The following is a 19,673-nucleotide window of genomic DNA, read 5'->3' on the forward strand; positions in this document are numbered from 1 at the left end:
TCTAGAAGTCTAAGCAAAAGAAATAAATACAGCCGATTAACTGTCGGAAGAGACAGTCCTCGCTCGAATTTAATGCCGTTGACATTGCCAAATTATATTGTATCTTGAGCCAAATATATTCTATCTTATTTTTCACTGAGGGACTTAGAATAATTTCTTTACTGCCGTTCATGTGTTCCTACATAACTAGTATAAAAAAATAACATAAAAATATGTAATGACGTATAAAATGATATATTTATTAATGACATTCCTTTTTTTTTAAATGTTACGAAAAATGTGGAAACGACCAGTCGCCATATGCATTACTGAATTTGTATTACCTCAAGAATGTGTGCAGAATCAGTCAGAAGTTAGCAACTCCTTAGGACCTATTTTCATTAAAATGGTAATAATTATTATTCTCTTGCAGCACGCTGAAAACAATTTTGGAACGCGAAAACAGTACTGTTAGTATTTTCAGCGCACTTAGGAAGACACTTTATATGATAAACATAATACATAACACATAATACACAAAACATAAATTTAATACCCACACAGAAAAAATTATCTAATGGATATCTAATAAATATCTAAATGGCTATATAAGGTTTATGCCCTCTATAGATAACTAGTAGATCTGTATATATATATACATAATCCACATATCCATATCCATTAAGTAGCTACCAAAGATATCCATTAGATACACACGATATTATTCTCATATCTATATTCATACGCAAGAAAAACGGGCCACTAAATTTTAGTATAATTTTTTAACATCTTTCAATAGCAATAAATCAGTGAAAAATCATCATACTGAGATGAAACAAAGCTCAAATTAAAGCTTGAACATTTCTCTTAAAAACAAACAAAAAAAATTTGACTTACAAAAAATGTTTTACAAAATAGCGGACGTTGAAGATAGACTTTGAGAAATGGGAAACAAATTTTTTTAAAACAGTTGCATTGCTCAGTTGTATCAGTTTCCTGGTACAAAAATGTATGAGTTTTTAAGCTCATTTATTTCCTAACAAATTCATATTTTAATCAATTTTCTGCGACCTTCTTTGATAAAAAAATGCTAAAATTTAATGGCCTGGTTTTTTTTCGTGTAAGTGTATATTCACCAAGTAGCTACTAAAGATATACTGGATATTTATATACATCCACATCGCGTCTTGTCACTAGGTAGTGAAAACGGGAGCGCCGAACTCGAGAGTGGAATCCAATTAAGACAGTATATAAGGCCGTGCACGGTACAAGACCCGCGAATCACAGCTCAACGGTCAAAGAGCGCACTAGCTCGAAGACTATTATAGCTGCATCTTTTCTATCTTTTGTGAGGAGCTTCAGAGCTTCAAAAATTAATCGCAGACGATCACGAATTCTGTTATATATAAAATGGATATCCGTGCAAAAATTTAATAAATATCAATATATGTAATATATGTAATATATGTAATATATATGTAATATATATATATATATATATATATATATATATATATACACATATATATATATATATATATATATATTTATACACACACATAAGTATCAACTGGATGTTGTATGGATATTCTGGATGTTGTAGATAATGGCTTATACATCTTGTAGATATTTATGAAACTCGTTTGGCGAACATTTGAATATCTATAGCTATTTCTAATAACTGATACTCGTGGATATCCTTAATGCCTATGAAGAATATTCAATGGATATCTAATATCAATTATTTTCTATATGGGTATATTTTCTTTCTTATAAAAACGTTCGTGTTAAGGGATCTTGGGACGCTTCTTTGTTATCCCAATTCTTGAACTCATCTAGAATTTTTATTAGGAGCGGATTGCCTCCTAAGCGATCAATCTCAGCTCTTGCTTTCATGTCCAATTCTTCAAGTACGCTTCTTGTATACTTGAGAGAGCCAAATTTTTCTAACAATTTAATGCAATAACGTTTCATTCCGATATCTTTTGTTTGTTGTTTTAGAATATCTTTATCAGACATTATTAAGGAAACATATATATAATAAAATTATAAATAAAATTATAAAGTATCTGAAAATTGTGTATATGTGTATGTATATGTAATGTAGGGCTATTTACATTTCTTTAGTAAATGTGTTACTAGTGTGTTAACTAAAAAAATATAAAAAAAGTAATATATAATAAAGGATACTCATTATTTGCTTATCATCAGGATTGGTTGTAAGCGCATGAATAATTGGAAAGCTGAATTTTCCTTCAGTCAAATCCTCACAGTAACTTATATCTTCGGTATACTATAACAAAAAATATATTGACTTCAATCTTTTCAGTTTATTTAAGTACGTATAATGTTGCAAATATATATATTATTACTCACATCACCGAGGCATAAATTACAATAATCATCACGTATTTGATAGTATAAACTCAAAATAGCTAATAGCGGCGACAAATCTTCTTCATAAGTTGAGAACAATTTCATTAATCTTACTGGCAAGTTAAAGAGACAACCAATTTCTGTAAAATTAATAGATATTTCAATTATACATATATATATATATATATATATATATATATATATATATACACACACCCAGTAAACACTAAGTAACAGTAATATAATTACACAGGCCCACAAAAAAAAAGTACTCTGTGATCTGACTAGACTAGTCTTATGTATTTTGGCCCGCTGAATTCGAATCTGACGTCAGAATTGCTCCATCACGTCACAGTTTTTTTTAAATCTCAAAAATAGACGAAAATTTCGTAAAAATCGACATTCTAGGGTAATAAGACTGCGCTTCTTGAAGAAAAAGTTACCGAAATCATATTTTAATGTATTTTCAGACACTATAAATCCAAATCCGATATAAACGTTGTGCTCAATGTATGATGCAAGCTGGACCTAATGCCCGAATAATGTGTTTTATGATCGTTTGCGCTTACGCACTCTTTTATCTTCAAATGAACTGTGAAGTGGATTTCTCTTACGCTTTTATCTTTCTGCTATATTTTCTTTTTTTAACATACAACAAAAATCAGCCATCATATTTTCATCCCATTGTCCTTGATATCGGCGCTCCATTTCTTTAATATCTTGATGGAATCGCTCTCCTTGCTCCTCACTGTAATCCCCAAGATTTTCTGGAAAGTAATCTAGATGTGAATGGAGAAAATGCAATTTTAGATTCATTAAGCATCCTAATTTACTAAAATTTTTAACCATATTAGCTACTATTTTCTCGTAATCTTTACTTTTGTAATTACCCAAGAAATTTTCTACTACTTCTTGAAAACTAAGCCACGCAGCTTTTTCAGTGTCATTCATTGTAGTAATGAACGTTTCGTCCCGCGGCATTGTACGAATTTGAGGACCATCGAAAATTCCCTCCTTCAACTTAGCTTCGGATTATAATAGATTACGAGAAAATAGTAGCTAATATGGTTAAAAATTTTGGTAAATTAGGATGCTTAATGAATCTAAAATTGCATTTTCTCCATTCACACCTAGATTACTTTCCAGAAAATCTTGGGGATTACAGTGAGGAGCAAGGAGAGCGATTCCATCAAGATATTAAAGAAATGGAGCGCCGATATCAAGGACAATGGGATGAAAACATGATGGCTGATTTTTGTTGGATGTTAAAAAGAGAAAATATAACAGAAAGAAAAAAGCGTAAGAGATCATAAGACACATTATTCGGGCATTAGGTCCAGCTCGCATCATAAATTGAGCACAACGTTTAAATTCTAGGTCGGATTTGGATTTATAATGTCTGAAAATACATTAAAATACATTAAAATATGATTTCGGTAACTTTTTCTTCAAGAAGCGCAGTCTTATTACCCTAGAATGTCGATTTTTACGAAATTTTCGTCTATTTTTGAGATTAAAAAAAAACTGTGACGTGATGCAGCAATTCTGACGTCAGATTCGAATTCAGCGGGCCAAAATACATAAGACTAGCCTAGTCAGATCGCCATCACAGTTTATTTTTTTGTTTGTGGGCCTGTGTTATTAGTTATAATTTCCCACTCAATAAATATAATTGTTACAGTTATATAACATGTATAACTTGACGTTTGCTGGGTACGTGTATATATATATATATATATATATATATATATATATATATATACACGTACCCAGCAAACGTCAAGTTATACATGTTATATATATATATATATATATACATATATACATATATACAGGGTGGCCCATTTTAATCCATCCTGTCGAATATCTCGAAAACCAAGCCCGGGAGAGAAAAATGTTTCAGACAAAAGTTGTTTGGTTTCGAGGGGGCCATAAGATGGTACCATTGGTTTGACCATGAAGAGTCATTTGAAGGTCACGTGAAGGTCACTTCAATTTTTTTAAATGGAATACCCTATATATTTTTACATATTCTTGTAGTTTATCTCGAGAGCTTTCCAAAACACTATAATAAAATATTATTCCCTCAAGTACTTTTTGAGTTATAAGGCTTGAAATCATTTCTTAATTTTACATAAACCGTAAAATATCTTGTAAAATATTCATTTTTCGATTATCTTACCTTAATACTTTTACGTACAAAATAATGAGAGGAATCAATTGGTGTAAAGAAAACACATAGTTGTTTTTAAGAAAAAATATGGAATTGTTAATTGCAAATTACATTTTTTCTTAAAAACAACTATGTATTTTCTTTACACCAGTTGATTCCTCTCATTATTTTGTACGTAAAAGTATTAAGGTAAGATAATCGAAAAATGAATATTTTACAAGATATTTTACGGTTTATGTAAAATTAAGAAATTATTTCAAGCCTCATAACTCAAAAAGTACTTAACGAAAAGGTACTTAATTATAGTGTTTTGGAAAGCTCTCGGGATAAGCTACAAGAATATGTAAAAATATATGGGGTGCTCCATTTAAAAAAATTGAAGTGACCTTCAAATAATTCTTCAAGGTCAAACCAATGGTACCATCTTATGGCCCCCTCGAAACCATACAACTTTTGTCTGAAACATTTTTGTTTGCTGGGCTTAGTTTTTGAGATATTTTACTGTCCAAGTTAAAATGGGACACCCTGTATATATATATATAATTGAAATATCTATTAATTTATATATATATATATATATATATATATTTTTTTTATATGTAATTTTTTTATTTCAAAAAAATATATATATGCACACACAAATATTAACATTTACTTTTTATTGCCATAGCCTTGTAATCTTTCTCACTTGGGCAAATAAAATTATCCCGCCAAAAAATTTCTATTCCTTGACCTCTTTCAAGTTCCAACAATTGTTCTATACACACTTTTGGTGCCTGAAAAGAAAACGTAGTTAGTACAATAATACAATACACAATTTTATCTAACATGCATTATGGAGCTTATCTTTTACAATTTTAACGACATTTAATGTGTTTTATATTAAATTAGTTTATGTTAAAATATCATAAAATGTTTATCGTTTTTTTAACGATAAAACATTTATGTATGTTTTCCTTTTCAGTCAAGTCTCGCAATAATTTTTATTTTTTCTATAACAAAATAATCTTTAATCTTTTCGGTTTATTTAAATATATAAATGCCATATAATCCAAAGATAGTATTCAAATTTTGCATTTTTTGAAAATATTTGAACACTAAGAGAGAATAAGATCTGTAATTTTCAATCTTGCTTTGTAAAGATAATGCGACTAAAATACTGTATACTTTATCTTTTTTTTGTAAGTATAATATGGTTACATACTGCAGGATGTTGTAAATTAATAACTCGTTCGAAAGCAATAGACAATATATAAATGGCAGCATTTAGTGAGCTAGCAATCCCAAAAACAGAATGAGCGACAGGAATACCTTTCCGCAAAATAGAATTATCTTGAATGTCGTCAATTCTGTAAAAAAATAAAACAAATTATAATATTAAGAATATATAGAAAATTGCACTTTTGATATATAAATTCCATTTTATCCATGTAATATAAAAAAAATGTAATATAAAATACACGTAGTATAGAAATAATAATATAGAAATAAATGTAATGTAAAAATTATGTTGTGCTCGTCGGTGCCGTTTCTTACGAAAGACCAGTCGGAAGCCAGCATGCAGTGCATGCGAATACCTCCACCGACACTTATTTGGTCAGCAAACGACCTTTCAGGAGTCCTCCGTGGCAATCGGCATTGCATCCATCGAGCGAGATGCCAACATCACTTTGGAGTCGCATGTCATTGTGTTGAAAAGCGGCATTAGGTATGAGATCTGGATAGCTCAGTGTCTAGAGCAGTCTAGCTGTCTAGAGCAGTTGCCTGGAAAGCGAAAGACTCGGATTCGACTCCCGATCCAGCCACTTGCATCTCACATATTTTTTTAGTCCACGAATATTATTTCCTAGCAATTATTCATTGGGCTGAAGAGTGTGTGTATATTCTCTTCAGCCCAATGAGTAATTGCTAGGAAATAATATTCGTGGACTAAAAGAATATGTGAGATGCAAGTGGCTGGATCGAGAGTCGAACCCAAGTCTTTCGCTTTCCAGGAAACTGCTCTAGACCTGCTCTTCACAGAATATGCGTCGATGCCGTTGCCACGAGGATGGATTCCTCGATAGGAAAATTGTGAAAACATTTCACAATAATGACATCATGACTTGATAAAAAATTTCTTCATAATTGCACTAAAATTATTCGCCATATCGTTATTATTTTATTGAAATACTATTTAGAAATTAATTGCGCAAACAGTTATTAATACTTTATAAAATATCAATATTTTTACATCTACTTTTTTAAGATATATCTATATAATTGCAAATTACAAATTTCAGCGATCAAAGTTTGTCAATGATATCGTGTAGAATTTGCGCGCTAGGTCCGTAACTATATTTATACGCGTACCGATCAATCATCTGTTATTGATTTTATCATATGAGGTGGTATTGATTTCTATTGCATAGCTGATTTTATTTTGTAATTTCTTATGTGCGTATTTATTATTTACATAATTAATACATAATCATACATTATGGTGATTAATTAGTATTAACAAATTATAAATAATATATGCAGAAAACGTTCTTTTTTAAATAAAAATTTAAATAATTGTTCAATTATTACATTTAAACAGAATTATAAAATCTTAAATAAAAACATATTTAACATATTTGAAAAATGAGATACATTTTTCTTTAATCAAAGAAATATTTGTAGAAATTAATCTATTATCATTATAAAAATCATTATAATAAAACAGAAAAATAAATTCAGTCATGCAGTAAAAATTAAAATCATCTGACATGAAAAAAGCAATAACAGATGATAAATCGGTACATGAGTGAATGTAATTATGCGCGAATTTTACACGATATCATTGACAAACTTTGATTTATAACTTAAAAAATATTATAGCCTCAACATTTTTGTATTAGAATTTTCATCTTACAATTAGTTTTCACTCAGGAATATGTTATTGAAATTTCAATTGCGAGTGTGGAACATCCTGTACACAGGGTGTCATGAAAGTGAGCATGACTTTAAAAAATTAAGGTAGATTGGCTCAAAATTAGAAGAAAAGTCTTGTACAGTTATGCAATATTCGCAATAATTAACGAGAAATAAATTAAAGAAAATCGGCCAATGCGCGTGGCTAGAAGTGCGTGGCGGTGAAGGCGGTCTCATTGTAACATAATGGCGGCGCGCGGCGATTTCTGACGATATACTGTATTTCTACAATTATATTGGTTTCTCTCTGTATATTGTTAGAAATACAATTGGTCACACTGAATTATTTTGTCATGTTGGCAACCCTTTAATCAATGATTGAATTAATCGGAGTTTGGTCGAAGCGGCCCTTAGTATTAGTTCTTTATATACACTTTATGACGAAAAGTTGAATACGAGTTAGCTAATTTGATGCAGCGCCGCATAGCGGCAAAGCGAGGAAGCATATTCTATATACATATGTACTATTACATATTTAGAAACATACAGATATAATCTTTTTTTTAGCAAACTTTTTTATCTTTCTGAAAGATTTCAGAAATATTGCAAATACAATATTATATAAAATATAAATATTATAATATTATAATATAAATATTATAAATATTATAAAAAACATGATGCAGGTATATTTCTGAAATATTTCAGATACAAAATTACAATTGAAAAATTTTAATAAAATATCTTTTAACATTACAATATTACTGAGTCGTTGAATGATTAATCATAATTTCAATAGAAATATCCACATGAAATCTACATTGATATTTCGAGAATAAAGTACCTCGATGTAATAATGAAAAAAGAAAGTTACATCCATGTAGATAATTCGTGGATAAATCTGCATCCACGTAAGCCACGTAAAATACGTGGATTCGACGAGGATGTGACGTAACTGTTTTTGTCGGGATTCTAGCCATTTTTCCATCGACTTAATGATGTCAGTAAAAGATGTCTATGACAAAAATATATCCAGTTTTAAGAGTACTTTTAGACGACTTGGTGCTGTGTGAAATATTACAAAAATAATATTCCTTAATGAAAATTATGTAGATTTATGTAGAAGTATTTAGACAACCATAACAATCTAAATATATATATATTATGAAGAAATAGAAATGTGCGCAATTGGAATAAAAAAACATAGAAATTATAATGTAGCAAAATGCAAACTTACATATTGCTCGAGTTGTGAAGCATGATTACTATTTCTTCGATTGCTTTTATTCTGTTAGGCGATATCTTTAGCCAGTAATTAAAAGTCTGGATTAATTTTGCCGTTATCTGCTTTCCAGGAGCTTGAAGATTGTATCTGATCGGTTCTAACAGTTTCTACAATAAATCATAATTTTTTAAATCTTTTACGTCACCAAAATCTCTGTAGTCATCATAAACAAATGAAATACCTAAGAAAAAGAGAAAAAATAGAATGAAAGATAAATTCTTACGTCATCTTCTTGTTTGTTGCCACTCAGAGAATAATAAAACGAGTTGTTATTTGTATTTGTCATGTTTTTCAATTCTCAGCGATATCTTCCTCTCTCAAAACTGTAAGAATTTAAGGAGAAAAATATTTTTATATATAATCCAGCGAGAAATGACTCATCAGATTGACGTAAAAGTCGACACATCGAAAACATAAAAAAAAATTAATTCATAATTAATTTTATATTCATCGATTTTAATTGATTTTTATCACCTTTCGATCAATTATCGATATAGAATGATTCGATTTCGACTCAATATTGAATACTTCCTCAATGCAGCTGTATTATTAGAGGCGAGAAAATATAAATTTTTTTCTTGTATTATACACATTAAAATAAGTTAATTTATCTACATTTCACTACTTATGTGTTCAATATTCAATATTCGTAAAATATTCGTAAAAATTGTCGGTCTTGTAATCCTTTATTAGTAAATGTAACTGAAAAAAACTGCAAAATATTTGTAAATATTTAATTGAAACAGATATAATCAAGAGTTAACTTATACGGAAAATTAAAATTGTATTATTAAATTTTTTATAAATCTAGTCTTACCAAATACTATGGAACATGAATAGTGAAATTTAGAAATATTAATTTATTTCGACATATAATGCAAGAAAAATGTTTATATTTCTCATTTTTATTAAAATAAAAGTAAGAATTCAATTAAATGTTGAAAGATATAACTATTTATTTTATATATAACTATATACATAACTTTATATATAACTATATATAATTATATAGAACTATATATATAACTATTTTATTTATATATATTTTATATATAACTATATATATAAAATATATATAAATAAAATAGTTTTATATATAACTATATATATAACTATTTTATTTTTCTTTGACATTTATAATATAAAAGTTGTTTTAATTAACTTAAGACTAGGCACGTCACAGACGTAATTTTTAAAAATCACAGTTAATCTTCATCAGTCAACTTAATCTTGTACGACATTTGTTTTAAGTCAATCATATTTCAATTATAAACAAATAAAATTAGCGCAAAAAATAAATTTTTTAACATTTTGAAAAAGATTTTTTGTAGGGGCGCTTAAAATCCGTTATTTATAAAACACCAGTAATATAAATGATTTGCGTCGAAGAATTGTACAAGAATGCAGTAATGTAAATGATTTGCGTCGAAGAATTGTACAAGAATGCAGAGATATTCCTATAGAAACTTTTCAAAATATTTGTTCAGAATTTGAAAATCATTTATCTTATTGCTTATAAAACAATACAGAACATTTTGAACATTTATTATAATAAATAACTAATAAATAAATTCTACTCCAAAATTTATCTTTATATGTAAAATATTTTTGACACCTAAAGCTTCCAAGTGCGATTTCTCGAAAAATATTCACTTAAAAAAAAAAAGAAAGAATTGTATAAACAATCAAAAAAGACCTTTAAAATGATATACTTGACTCCTATTGCCATTTAAGATTTTTGAAGGAGTAGCTACTTCGACGAAGGGGATGAAAAAATTTCGTTATATTCAATGTATTTGAATGTCCCTCTCAAAAACAAAATTGACATATTTGGCATTTTTCGCAAAAAATAGTCAATCATGAAATAAATGGGTGGAAGGTTTCAAAATGAACACCCTATATATATACAGGGTGTCGCATACCATCCGTATCAACCGACTATCTCAAAAACTGAGCGTGGCAGACAAAAATATTTCAGACAAAAGTAAGGTTTCAAGTAACGCATTACATGGCGATATCAGTATGACCTTGAAGAGTGTTGTTAAGGTCACGTGAAGGTCACCGTCAATTTCTTAAACGGAAACCCTATTTTTTATTGCATATTCTTGTAGCTTATCTCGAGGGCTTTCCAAAACACTATAATAAAATATTATTCCCTCAAGTACTTTTTGAGTTATAAGGCTTGAAATCATTTCTTAATTTTACATAAACCGTAAAATATCTTGTAAAATATTCATTTTTCGATTATCTTACCTTAATACTTTTATGTACAAAATAATGAGAGGAATCAATTGGTGTAAAGAAAACACATAGTTGTTTTTAAGAAAAAATATGTAATTGTTAATTGCAAATTACATTTTTTCTTTCGAAACAATTATGTGTTTTCTTTACACCAATTGATTCCTCTCATTATTTTGTACATAAAAGTATTAAGGTAAGATAATCGAAAAATGAATATTTTACTAGATATTTTATGGTTTATGTAAAATTAAGAAATGATTTCAAGCCTCATAACTCGGAAAGTACTTAATGAAAACTAACTTAATTATAGTGTTTTGGAAACCTGTCGAAATAAGCTACAAGAATATGCAATAGAAAGTAAGGGGTTTCATTTAAAAAATTGAAGGTGACCTTTGCGTGACCTTGAAGCAACTATTCAAGGTCAAACTAATGACACCACCTTATGTCCCCCTTGAAACCATACAACTTTTGTCTGAAACATCTTTTTCTAAAATTAAAAATAAGAAAGTTATTTGGGGTGGGATATTAAAATGGGACACCCTGTATATCTATCTATATCTTCTCTATCTATATATTATTTTTGCAAAATATGCGTCAAGAGATGTGTTTTCTGTTCAAATGGCAGCAGATAACTGACGCAAATCTATATCCGTTACATTCTAAAATATCAAATAAACAAAACAATTCCATGAATCACGCGCCTTTGTAGTAAAAACTTAAAAGTATTCATTCTAGGAAAAGAGCCATAAATATCTTATTTGGCTTTGTAGCTATCTGTTAGTAAACATGAAGTGATATTTATAATATAGCTATTGAGAACGACTTTCCGTTAGCGCATAAACAATAAACATCGATGAAAGGCAATAGACACAATTTCGTTTTCGAGTTTTCTCTTAAATTAAGGGTGGCCAAATACTTTTGAGCAGTAGTGTATATTCTCTCACATAATTTTTCTACTTTTTATATCTTATCATTTTCATTAATATATAAAAAAAAATAAATATATATAATAAGAAGTATAAGACTCGAAATATAAAATTAAACAAAACAGTTATAATGGCAATACGAGTCGAGTGTCGATGTTATAACACATTTATTTATAATACAATCAAATAAATATTGAACAAATACAAAGAGAGGATAGCGAACGTTTCGACCCTATTTTTGGGTCATCTTCAGCGCAAATGTGATAATATAATAAAAAATAACAAAAGTGTTTTATATCGGAGTCTGTTACAAAGGGTGCTGTCTAAAGCGATAATAAATGTCTCGGTATCTCATTATCTTGACGATGCCTACGTAAAAACAAAGAACAAAAAGTAAAATAAGTTAAATAAATAATGTAACTAATATGAACGAAGAAAGAAATAAGTACTAAAATTAAACATGAAAATTATGAAATTGAAAATATTTTAATGTCAATTTAAAAAAAAATGATCTAAATAAATATAAACTAAACATAGAGTCAAAAAGAAATAAAAATTAAAAAGATAAGAAGTTAAAACTACGGAAATAAGACTTACTTCCAGGCATCGAAGACAATGACGCGCCGAAAAGACGAATAGCGACAACTTAATATCTCCGAAAACAAAGATCGACTAGTCTTTAACGGATAGATGTGACTTATATATAAACGGTAAAGTGAATCAAGTAATGTATAAATAAACCAAAAAATTCCATAAAACACGCGCCTTTATAGTAAAAACTTAAACCCAGACAGCACACATGTCCAAAAGACATCTAAAAAACGACTTAAAGACGTCTTAAAGTCCTCTAGACGTCTTTAAGACATCTTTTGGCCTTTTTGTGCTGTCTGGGAAAGTATTCATTCTAGAAAAAGAGCCATAAATATCTTATTTGGCTTTGTAGCTATCTGTTAATAAACATGAAGTGATATTTATAATATAGCTATTGAGAACGACTTTCCGTTAGCGCATAAACAATAAACATCGATGAAAGGCAATAGACACAATTTCGTTTTCGAGTTTTCAAGTAATGTATAAATGTACACATACGCAAAGTCGCAGACCTATTTGTTATGATAGAAACTGTGTTAAATTTTTGGCAAGTCGTGAACGTTTACCAGAAATTTATTTAAACATTGTCAACAACTTGCCAAAAATTTAACACAGTTTCTATCATAACAAATAGGTCTGCGACTTTGCGCATGTGTACATTTATACATTACTTGACTCTCTTTACCGTTTATATGTATATAAGTCACAGCGCAGAATTTGAGAGATCGTTACAGAATAGGACACGACAATTTTGTTATATGTAGCTACAGAGACTCTACACGACACGTATTTTTTTGTATTTTTTCTGATCTTTTTATTTCACACCACACAATTAAATAAAATTATATTTACAAAAAAATGTACAGAGTTTCAGGAACTGAAATGGCGAAAACGTCGAGATAAGTCCGAAGACGAATATAGCTGCGTAACTTTGCAGCTTTACTAATAAGAACGAGCGGTTTTACTAAGACCGGTTTTACTAAAAGCGGTTTTACTTGCGAAAAATTCTGTGAATTGCTAAGTGCGAACTGCGAAGTACACCGAAAAAATTGTATTCATAACTTAAGAATATGCCACTTATCTTTAGAATATATACCACTAATATAGGCGGCAAGAAGATCCTCTTAAGTTAAGAGGTAAATCTTCTAAAGAGATATTCTTATTAAATATTCTTATTAGATATTCTTGACAGCTAAGAATATATACTTAATGGGATGTTTCTTTATTATTTAATATTTGAGCCGCCCACAGGCTAAAGTGATTAACTTCACTTTTTAAATTTTTTAAAATTTTAGTGCCAAACTAATTGATTTTGATCAATCAAGTGCTTTAGCACTAAAATTTTGAAAAATTTAAAAAGTGGAGTTAATCATTTTAATCTGTGAATGGCTCATTTGTAATTAATTACAATAACAAAAATAGTTTTACAAATGAACATTTGTTATTTATTAAATATGTTTAAATGATATACATATAATTGAATTTGTGTGTATTAACATAAGCTAAATATACATTTTTGCTTATTATATTATTTTTACTACTAATACTATAAACTAATACTATAAACTCTAATTATATACATACTAATATATAAATCTATACATACTAAAAATATACTAAAAATAACTATGTGTAAATTATATATACTTATATTATATATATTTATTTTTATACTATATTATACAGGGTGTCGCAGACCATCCGTATCAGCCGAATATCTCAAAAACTTAGCGCGGTAGACAAAAATATTTCAGACAAAAGTTATAAGGTTTCAAGTAACGCATTACATGGCGATATCAGTATGACCTTGAAGAGTGTTGTCAAGGTCACGTAAAGGTCACCTTCAATTTTTTAAATGGAACCCCCTATTTTTTATTGCATATTCTTGTAGCTTATCTCGTGGGCTTTCCAAAACACTATAACAAAATATTTTTTCATTAAGTACTTTTCGAGTTATGAGGCTTAAAATAATTTCGTAATTTTACATAAACCGTAAAATATCTTGTAAAATATTCATTTTCGATTTTCTTACCTTAATACTTATGCACAAAATAATGAGAGGAATCAATTGTTGTAAAGAAAACACATAGTTGTTTCGAAGAAAAAATATGTAATTTGCAATTAACAATTACATATTCTTTTTAAAAACAACCATGTTTTTTCTTTACACCAATTGATTCCTCTCATTATTTTGTACATAAAAGTATGTAGGTAAGATAATCGAAAAATGAATATTTTACAAGATATTTTACGGTTTATGTAAAATTAAAAAATTATTTCAAACCTCATAACTCAAAAAGTAATTAATGAACAAATATTTTATTATAGTGTTTTGGAAAGCCCTCGAGATAAGCTACAAGAATAAATGCAATAAAAAATTGGGGTTTCCATTTACAGAATTCAAGGTGACCTTTACGTGACCTTGACAACACTCTTCAAGGTCATACTGATATCGCCATGTAATGCGTTACTTGAAACCTTATAACTTTTGTCTGAAATATTTTTGTTTACCGCGCTAAGTTTTTGAGATATTCGGCTGATACGGATGGTCTGCGACACCCTGTATAATATAGTATAAAAATAAATATATATAATATAAGTATATATAATTTACACATAGTTATTTTTAGTATATTTTTAGTATGTATAGATTTATATATTAGTATGTATATAATGATATCGCCATGTAATGCGTTATTTGAAACCTTACAACTATTGTTTGAAATATTTTTGTCTGCTGCGCTCAGTTTTTGAGATATTCGGCTGATACGGTTGATCTGCGACACCCTGTATATACTTATTTTTTAAAATACACTATACTATACTATATAACTCTATATATATATAACTCTATATATATATTTTTTTATTGATTATATTATAAACTAAATATATTTTTGTTTATTTTTATACACATTTACATATATGCTAAAAGATAATCTAAAAATATCACACTTTTTAAACGGGAAGCGATTATATTTCACTAATAACAGGGCTGAGATTACGTGTGCTCAAGTACGGCGAACTGACAGGTGAAAGAAATGCTCCTATGAATATGACACCCTTTTTATGATATTATGATTATTATATAAATTTACAATGACATTGTCATCATAAGTTTTTCTGTTTCTCTACGCGTTGCATTACATTTTTTTATGAATGATCGACGCAAAAATTAAAAGCATTTTAAAAATGATTCAAATAAAAAAATTTGCGACATGTTTCAACTTTAGCTGTCAAAGTGATCGATCAATATTATAATCGTGAAGGTGTCTACTATGCTACGCTGTGCGAGACGAATAAATTATAATAGAATTAGATTTGATATTTATTTACTTTATATTTTACAATATTTTGGAATGTGTTTGGAATATGATGACAATGTCATTGTAAATTTATGATAATAATAATATCATAGAAAGGGTGTCCTATTCATAGGAGCATTTCTTTCACTTGGCATTTTGCCGTACCTAAGCGCGCGAAATCTCAGCTCTGTTATTAGTGAGATATAATCGCTTCCCGTTTAAAAACTATTATAGCCTTGACATTCTTTTATTAGGATTTTCGTCTTAAAATGTTCTAAGGAATCTGCCCTTAAGAGAAAGTGCGATGCTTTTGGGACACCCTGTATATATATATATACAGGGTGTCCCATTTTAACTTGGACAGTAAAATATTTCAAAAACTAAACCCAGCAAACAAAAATGTTTCAGACAAAAGTTGTATGGTTTCGAGGAGGCCATAAGATGGTACCATTGGTTTGGCCTTGAAGAGTTATTTGAAGGTCACATGAAGGTCACCTTCAATTTCTTAAATGGAACCTACTATTTATCATTGCATATTCTTGTAGCTTATCTCGAGAGCTTTCCAAAACACTATAATTAAGTACCTTTTCGTTAAGTACTTTTTGAGTTATGAGGCTTGAAATAATTTCTTAATTTTACATAAACCGTAAAATATCTTGTAAAATATTCATTTTTCGATTATCTTACCTTAATACTTTTACGTACAAAATAATGAGAGGAATCAATTGGTGTAAAGAAAACACATAGTTGTTTTGAAGAAAAAATATGTAATTTGCAATTAACAATTCCATATTTTTTCTTAAAAACAACTATGTGTTTTCTTTACACCAATTGATTCCTCTCATTATTTTGTACGTAAAAGTATTAAGGTAAGATAATCGAAAAATGAATATTTTACAAGATATTTTACGGTTTATGTAAAATTAAGAAATTATTTCAAGCCTCATAACTCAAAAAGTACTTAACGAAAAGGTACTTAATTATAGCAGAGAGAAGCCTGAGAGGGGCCATGCTGTCATTTTTCGTGTGACGGTTTCACTAAGCCGCGCAGTGGCGCCCCGTGGATCCATTTTAGAGCCGACGGAACTACATAGCCAGATCCACTTTTCGATGCCATGGTAAAACCATCGATGTGTGCGTGTCCGGACTAGATCCATAATTGTGGATCAAAATGATGAGAACATATGAGAACATATTATGGGTTTATTAATTGTTTTATTACATATTATTAACTGCGCGTAATCTCTTTTGTTTTAATACATATTGTGAATTCGAATAATTGATCATATGAGAAAAAACTATTTCACACTAAAAATATTTATTTATCATAAAATTTTGCGAGACATCTTTATACATATATGTGTGTCGTCACGCACATATAAAGACGTCTCGCAAAATTTTATGATAAACATTTTCAGTGTGAAATAATTTTTTTTCTCATGATCAATTATTCGAATTCATAATATGTATTAAAACAAAAGAGATTACGCACAGTTAATAGTATGTAATATGTGTGTGTGTGTGTGTGTGTGTGTGTGTGTGTGTATGGTATGTACGTATGTATGTACGTATGTATGCATAAAAGCGATGCGAGAGTAACATGAGGAAGCGAGAAGGACGAGTGAAATAACAATAAGAGCAAACGAGATAGAGATAGCACGAGCAACGAGGACTCGAGCCTCGAGTTCAAGAATCGGATTTTTCTTGCGCGCTATTATTTTGCTCTCGCTCGCTCCTATGACTGTCTCGCTCGCTCCTATTACTGTCTCGCTCGCTCCTATTATTGTCTCGCTCGTTCTTGTTACTGTTTCGCTCGCTCTCGATTCTTGGGTCCGCTTATCTTTCCGAGCTATCTATCACGATTGTCAAGTGTGACAGAGAAAGTAAGACCATGAGTAGAGAGCGAGGGAGATGACCTATCATCAAAGAGTTCCGAAGTACTCTTACAATCGGTTTCTTCGCATCCTCTATCCATTCGCAATTCACGAAAATGTAAACATCTTATAAAATAAAAATTGAAACTTTTAGTTTTAATTTCATCGGTTTGAAAGTAATTTTAATGAATTGAAGAAATTTTTGCGATTAAAATGATATCAAACACGACGTAAATCGGATAATTTTTAATTAGTCTGATAATAAAAATTTTATAATTATATATTTAACTAAATTTATGAGATTTATATCGTGTTTGATATTATTTTGATCGCAAAATTCTCATTATTCTGTTAAAATTTTCTTTCAAATGAATAAAAAATGCATTTCATTTTTTGACATATATTCGTAAATATTATAAATGAACTCTCATGTAAGAAACTTCGAAATCTGCGACATCGGGAATTTTTTCGTTATTTATAATAATATACGACTTTAAATTACCATAAAATAAAAACTAAAGCTTTTATATTTTATTTGATCTTTTTGATTAAAAGGGATTAATGAAATTTTTGCTTTATTGTTATTGTTATAGTTATAGTTATAGTTATTGTTATTGTTATTGTTATTGCTATTGTTATAGTTATTGTTATTGTTATTGTTATTGTTATCGTTATCGTTATCGTTATTGTTATCGTTATCGTTATCGTTATCGTTATCGTTATCGTTATCGTTATCGTTATCGTTATCGTTATCGTTATCGTTATCGTTATCGTTATCGTTATCGTTATCGTTATCGTTATCGTTATCGTTATCGTTATCGTTATCGTTATCGTTATCGTTATCGTTATCGTTATCGTTATCGTTATCGTTATCGTTATCGTTGTTATTGTTATTGTTATTGTTATTGTTATTGTTATTATTGTTATTGTTATTATTGTTATTGTTATTATTGTTATTGTTATTATTGTTATTGTTGTTGTTATTATTATTATTATTATTATTATTATTATTATTATTATTATTATTATTATTATTATTATTATTATTATTATTATTATTTTATATTGTTATTGGAAAAAATATATTTATAAAGTTTATTTAGAATATATGATTTTAAAACTGAAATAAATAAATTAAAAGAGAGAGAGAGAGAGAGAGAGAGAGTGTGTGTGTGTGTGTGTGTGTGTGTGTGTGTGTGTGTGTGTGTGAAATATATATAATGTAATATGTATAATATTTGTATATATAATCTGTATAATAGTTTGTATATAATAACCATGAAGAATACTAACACTGTCGAATCAAAAATTTGAATTCTATCCAGTATTTCATTAAGTGTTAAAGAGTCTATTAATTCATCAATTTCTTCATTTTCTCTTCTTTCGGGTATAGCTGCGTTTAGAACTTCTTGAAAATCTTCAAATTCCATTTTAAATTTTATTGATGTAAATTTAATATTTTTTGACTATATGTCTGTTAAATGTTTGTAATAAAATATTATTGATGTAGATATTTATTGATTAGGTTTTCATATAATTTATATCCTTTCCTCGATTGTTTTATTCAGAGAAGTACTTCGTGTGATATAATAGATGAAAATCAATAGGTCGATTTTACCTATTACGATATTCTACGATATTTATTGACTATCTTAAACATTTTTCTAAGTATAGTGATATCAAAAATTTATAATCAAGCATATCATTTCTGAATATTGGTATATTGTATATTTGTAGATAATAGTGAATTTTAAACATATTTTAAATTTTAAAATTATTTAATATATTTTTATATACATTATGTTACGTCCGGTGGACTCCACGATTCTTTTCTTTCCTCGAAACGATTTCGTGGAAGAAAGAAATCGAGAATCGACTTGCATTTGGAATGTAAATCGATTCTTCTTAGGAATAATGATAACGCGTAGAAGAACGCAACCTAATCCGCGTGTATCGCTATTAAACTTTAACAAATCTAATTCAGGGAATGGCCAGTCGAGATAGCGTTAACGAAACTCTAAATAAATT

The 19,673-nt window shown here is 28.7% G+C and overlaps 1 protein-coding gene across 2 annotated transcripts; it reads right to left on the bottom strand.

Annotated features, from left to right (window-relative positions):
* Nucleotides 1-213: 213 nt before the first annotated feature.
* Nucleotides 214-13,243, bottom strand: LOC145959848 (terpene synthase-like). 2 transcript variants are annotated; one of them, XM_083079040.1, is made up of 9 exons: nucleotides 13,152-13,236; nucleotides 12,473-12,552; nucleotides 8,932-9,031; nucleotides 8,661-8,815; nucleotides 5,733-5,877; nucleotides 5,184-5,304; nucleotides 2,356-2,495; nucleotides 2,170-2,272; nucleotides 214-1,985 (listed from the first exon to the last, which is right to left on the bottom strand). In XM_083079040.1, exons 3-9 carry the CDS (start codon nucleotides 8,992-8,994, stop codon nucleotides 1,750-1,752), a joined length of 963 nt encoding a protein of 320 aa, XP_082935166.1. In that variant the 5' UTR covers nucleotides 8,995-9,031; nucleotides 12,473-12,552; nucleotides 13,152-13,236; the 3' UTR covers nucleotides 214-1,749. The 2 variants fall into 2 exon arrangements, with proteins under 2 accessions (XP_082935166.1, XP_082935167.1); XM_083079041.1 differs by lacking the exon at nucleotides 12,473-12,552 and having other exon boundaries at nucleotides 13,152-13,243.
* Between the last annotated feature and the right edge of the window lie 6,430 nt (nucleotides 13,244-19,673).

The sequence above is a fragment of the Camponotus vicinus genome, unplaced genomic scaffold (genome assembly GCF_025532165.1).
Source record: "Camponotus vicinus isolate PSW18456_S1 unplaced genomic scaffold, iyCamVici1.0 SCAF_1, whole genome shotgun sequence".
Taxonomy (NCBI): Eukaryota; Metazoa; Arthropoda; class Insecta; order Hymenoptera; family Formicidae; genus Camponotus; species Camponotus vicinus.

What these genes read in the sequence shown, in the direction of transcription:
- LOC145959848 (XM_083079041.1), bottom strand. Translation starts at nt 8,994, where the DNA reads ATGACAAATACAAATAACAACTCGTTTTATTATTCTCTGAGTGGCAAC. An exon ending in TTAATTTACAACATCCTGCA is followed by an intron (nt 5,305 to 5,732) that starts GTATGTAACCAT and finishes TTTTCTTTTCAG; the next exon opens with GCACCAAAAGTGTGTATAGA. An exon ending in GTAATTTATGCCTCGGTGAT is followed by an intron (nt 2,273 to 2,355) that starts GTGAGTAATAAT and finishes TTTTTGTTATAG; the next exon opens with TATACCGAAGATATAAGTTA.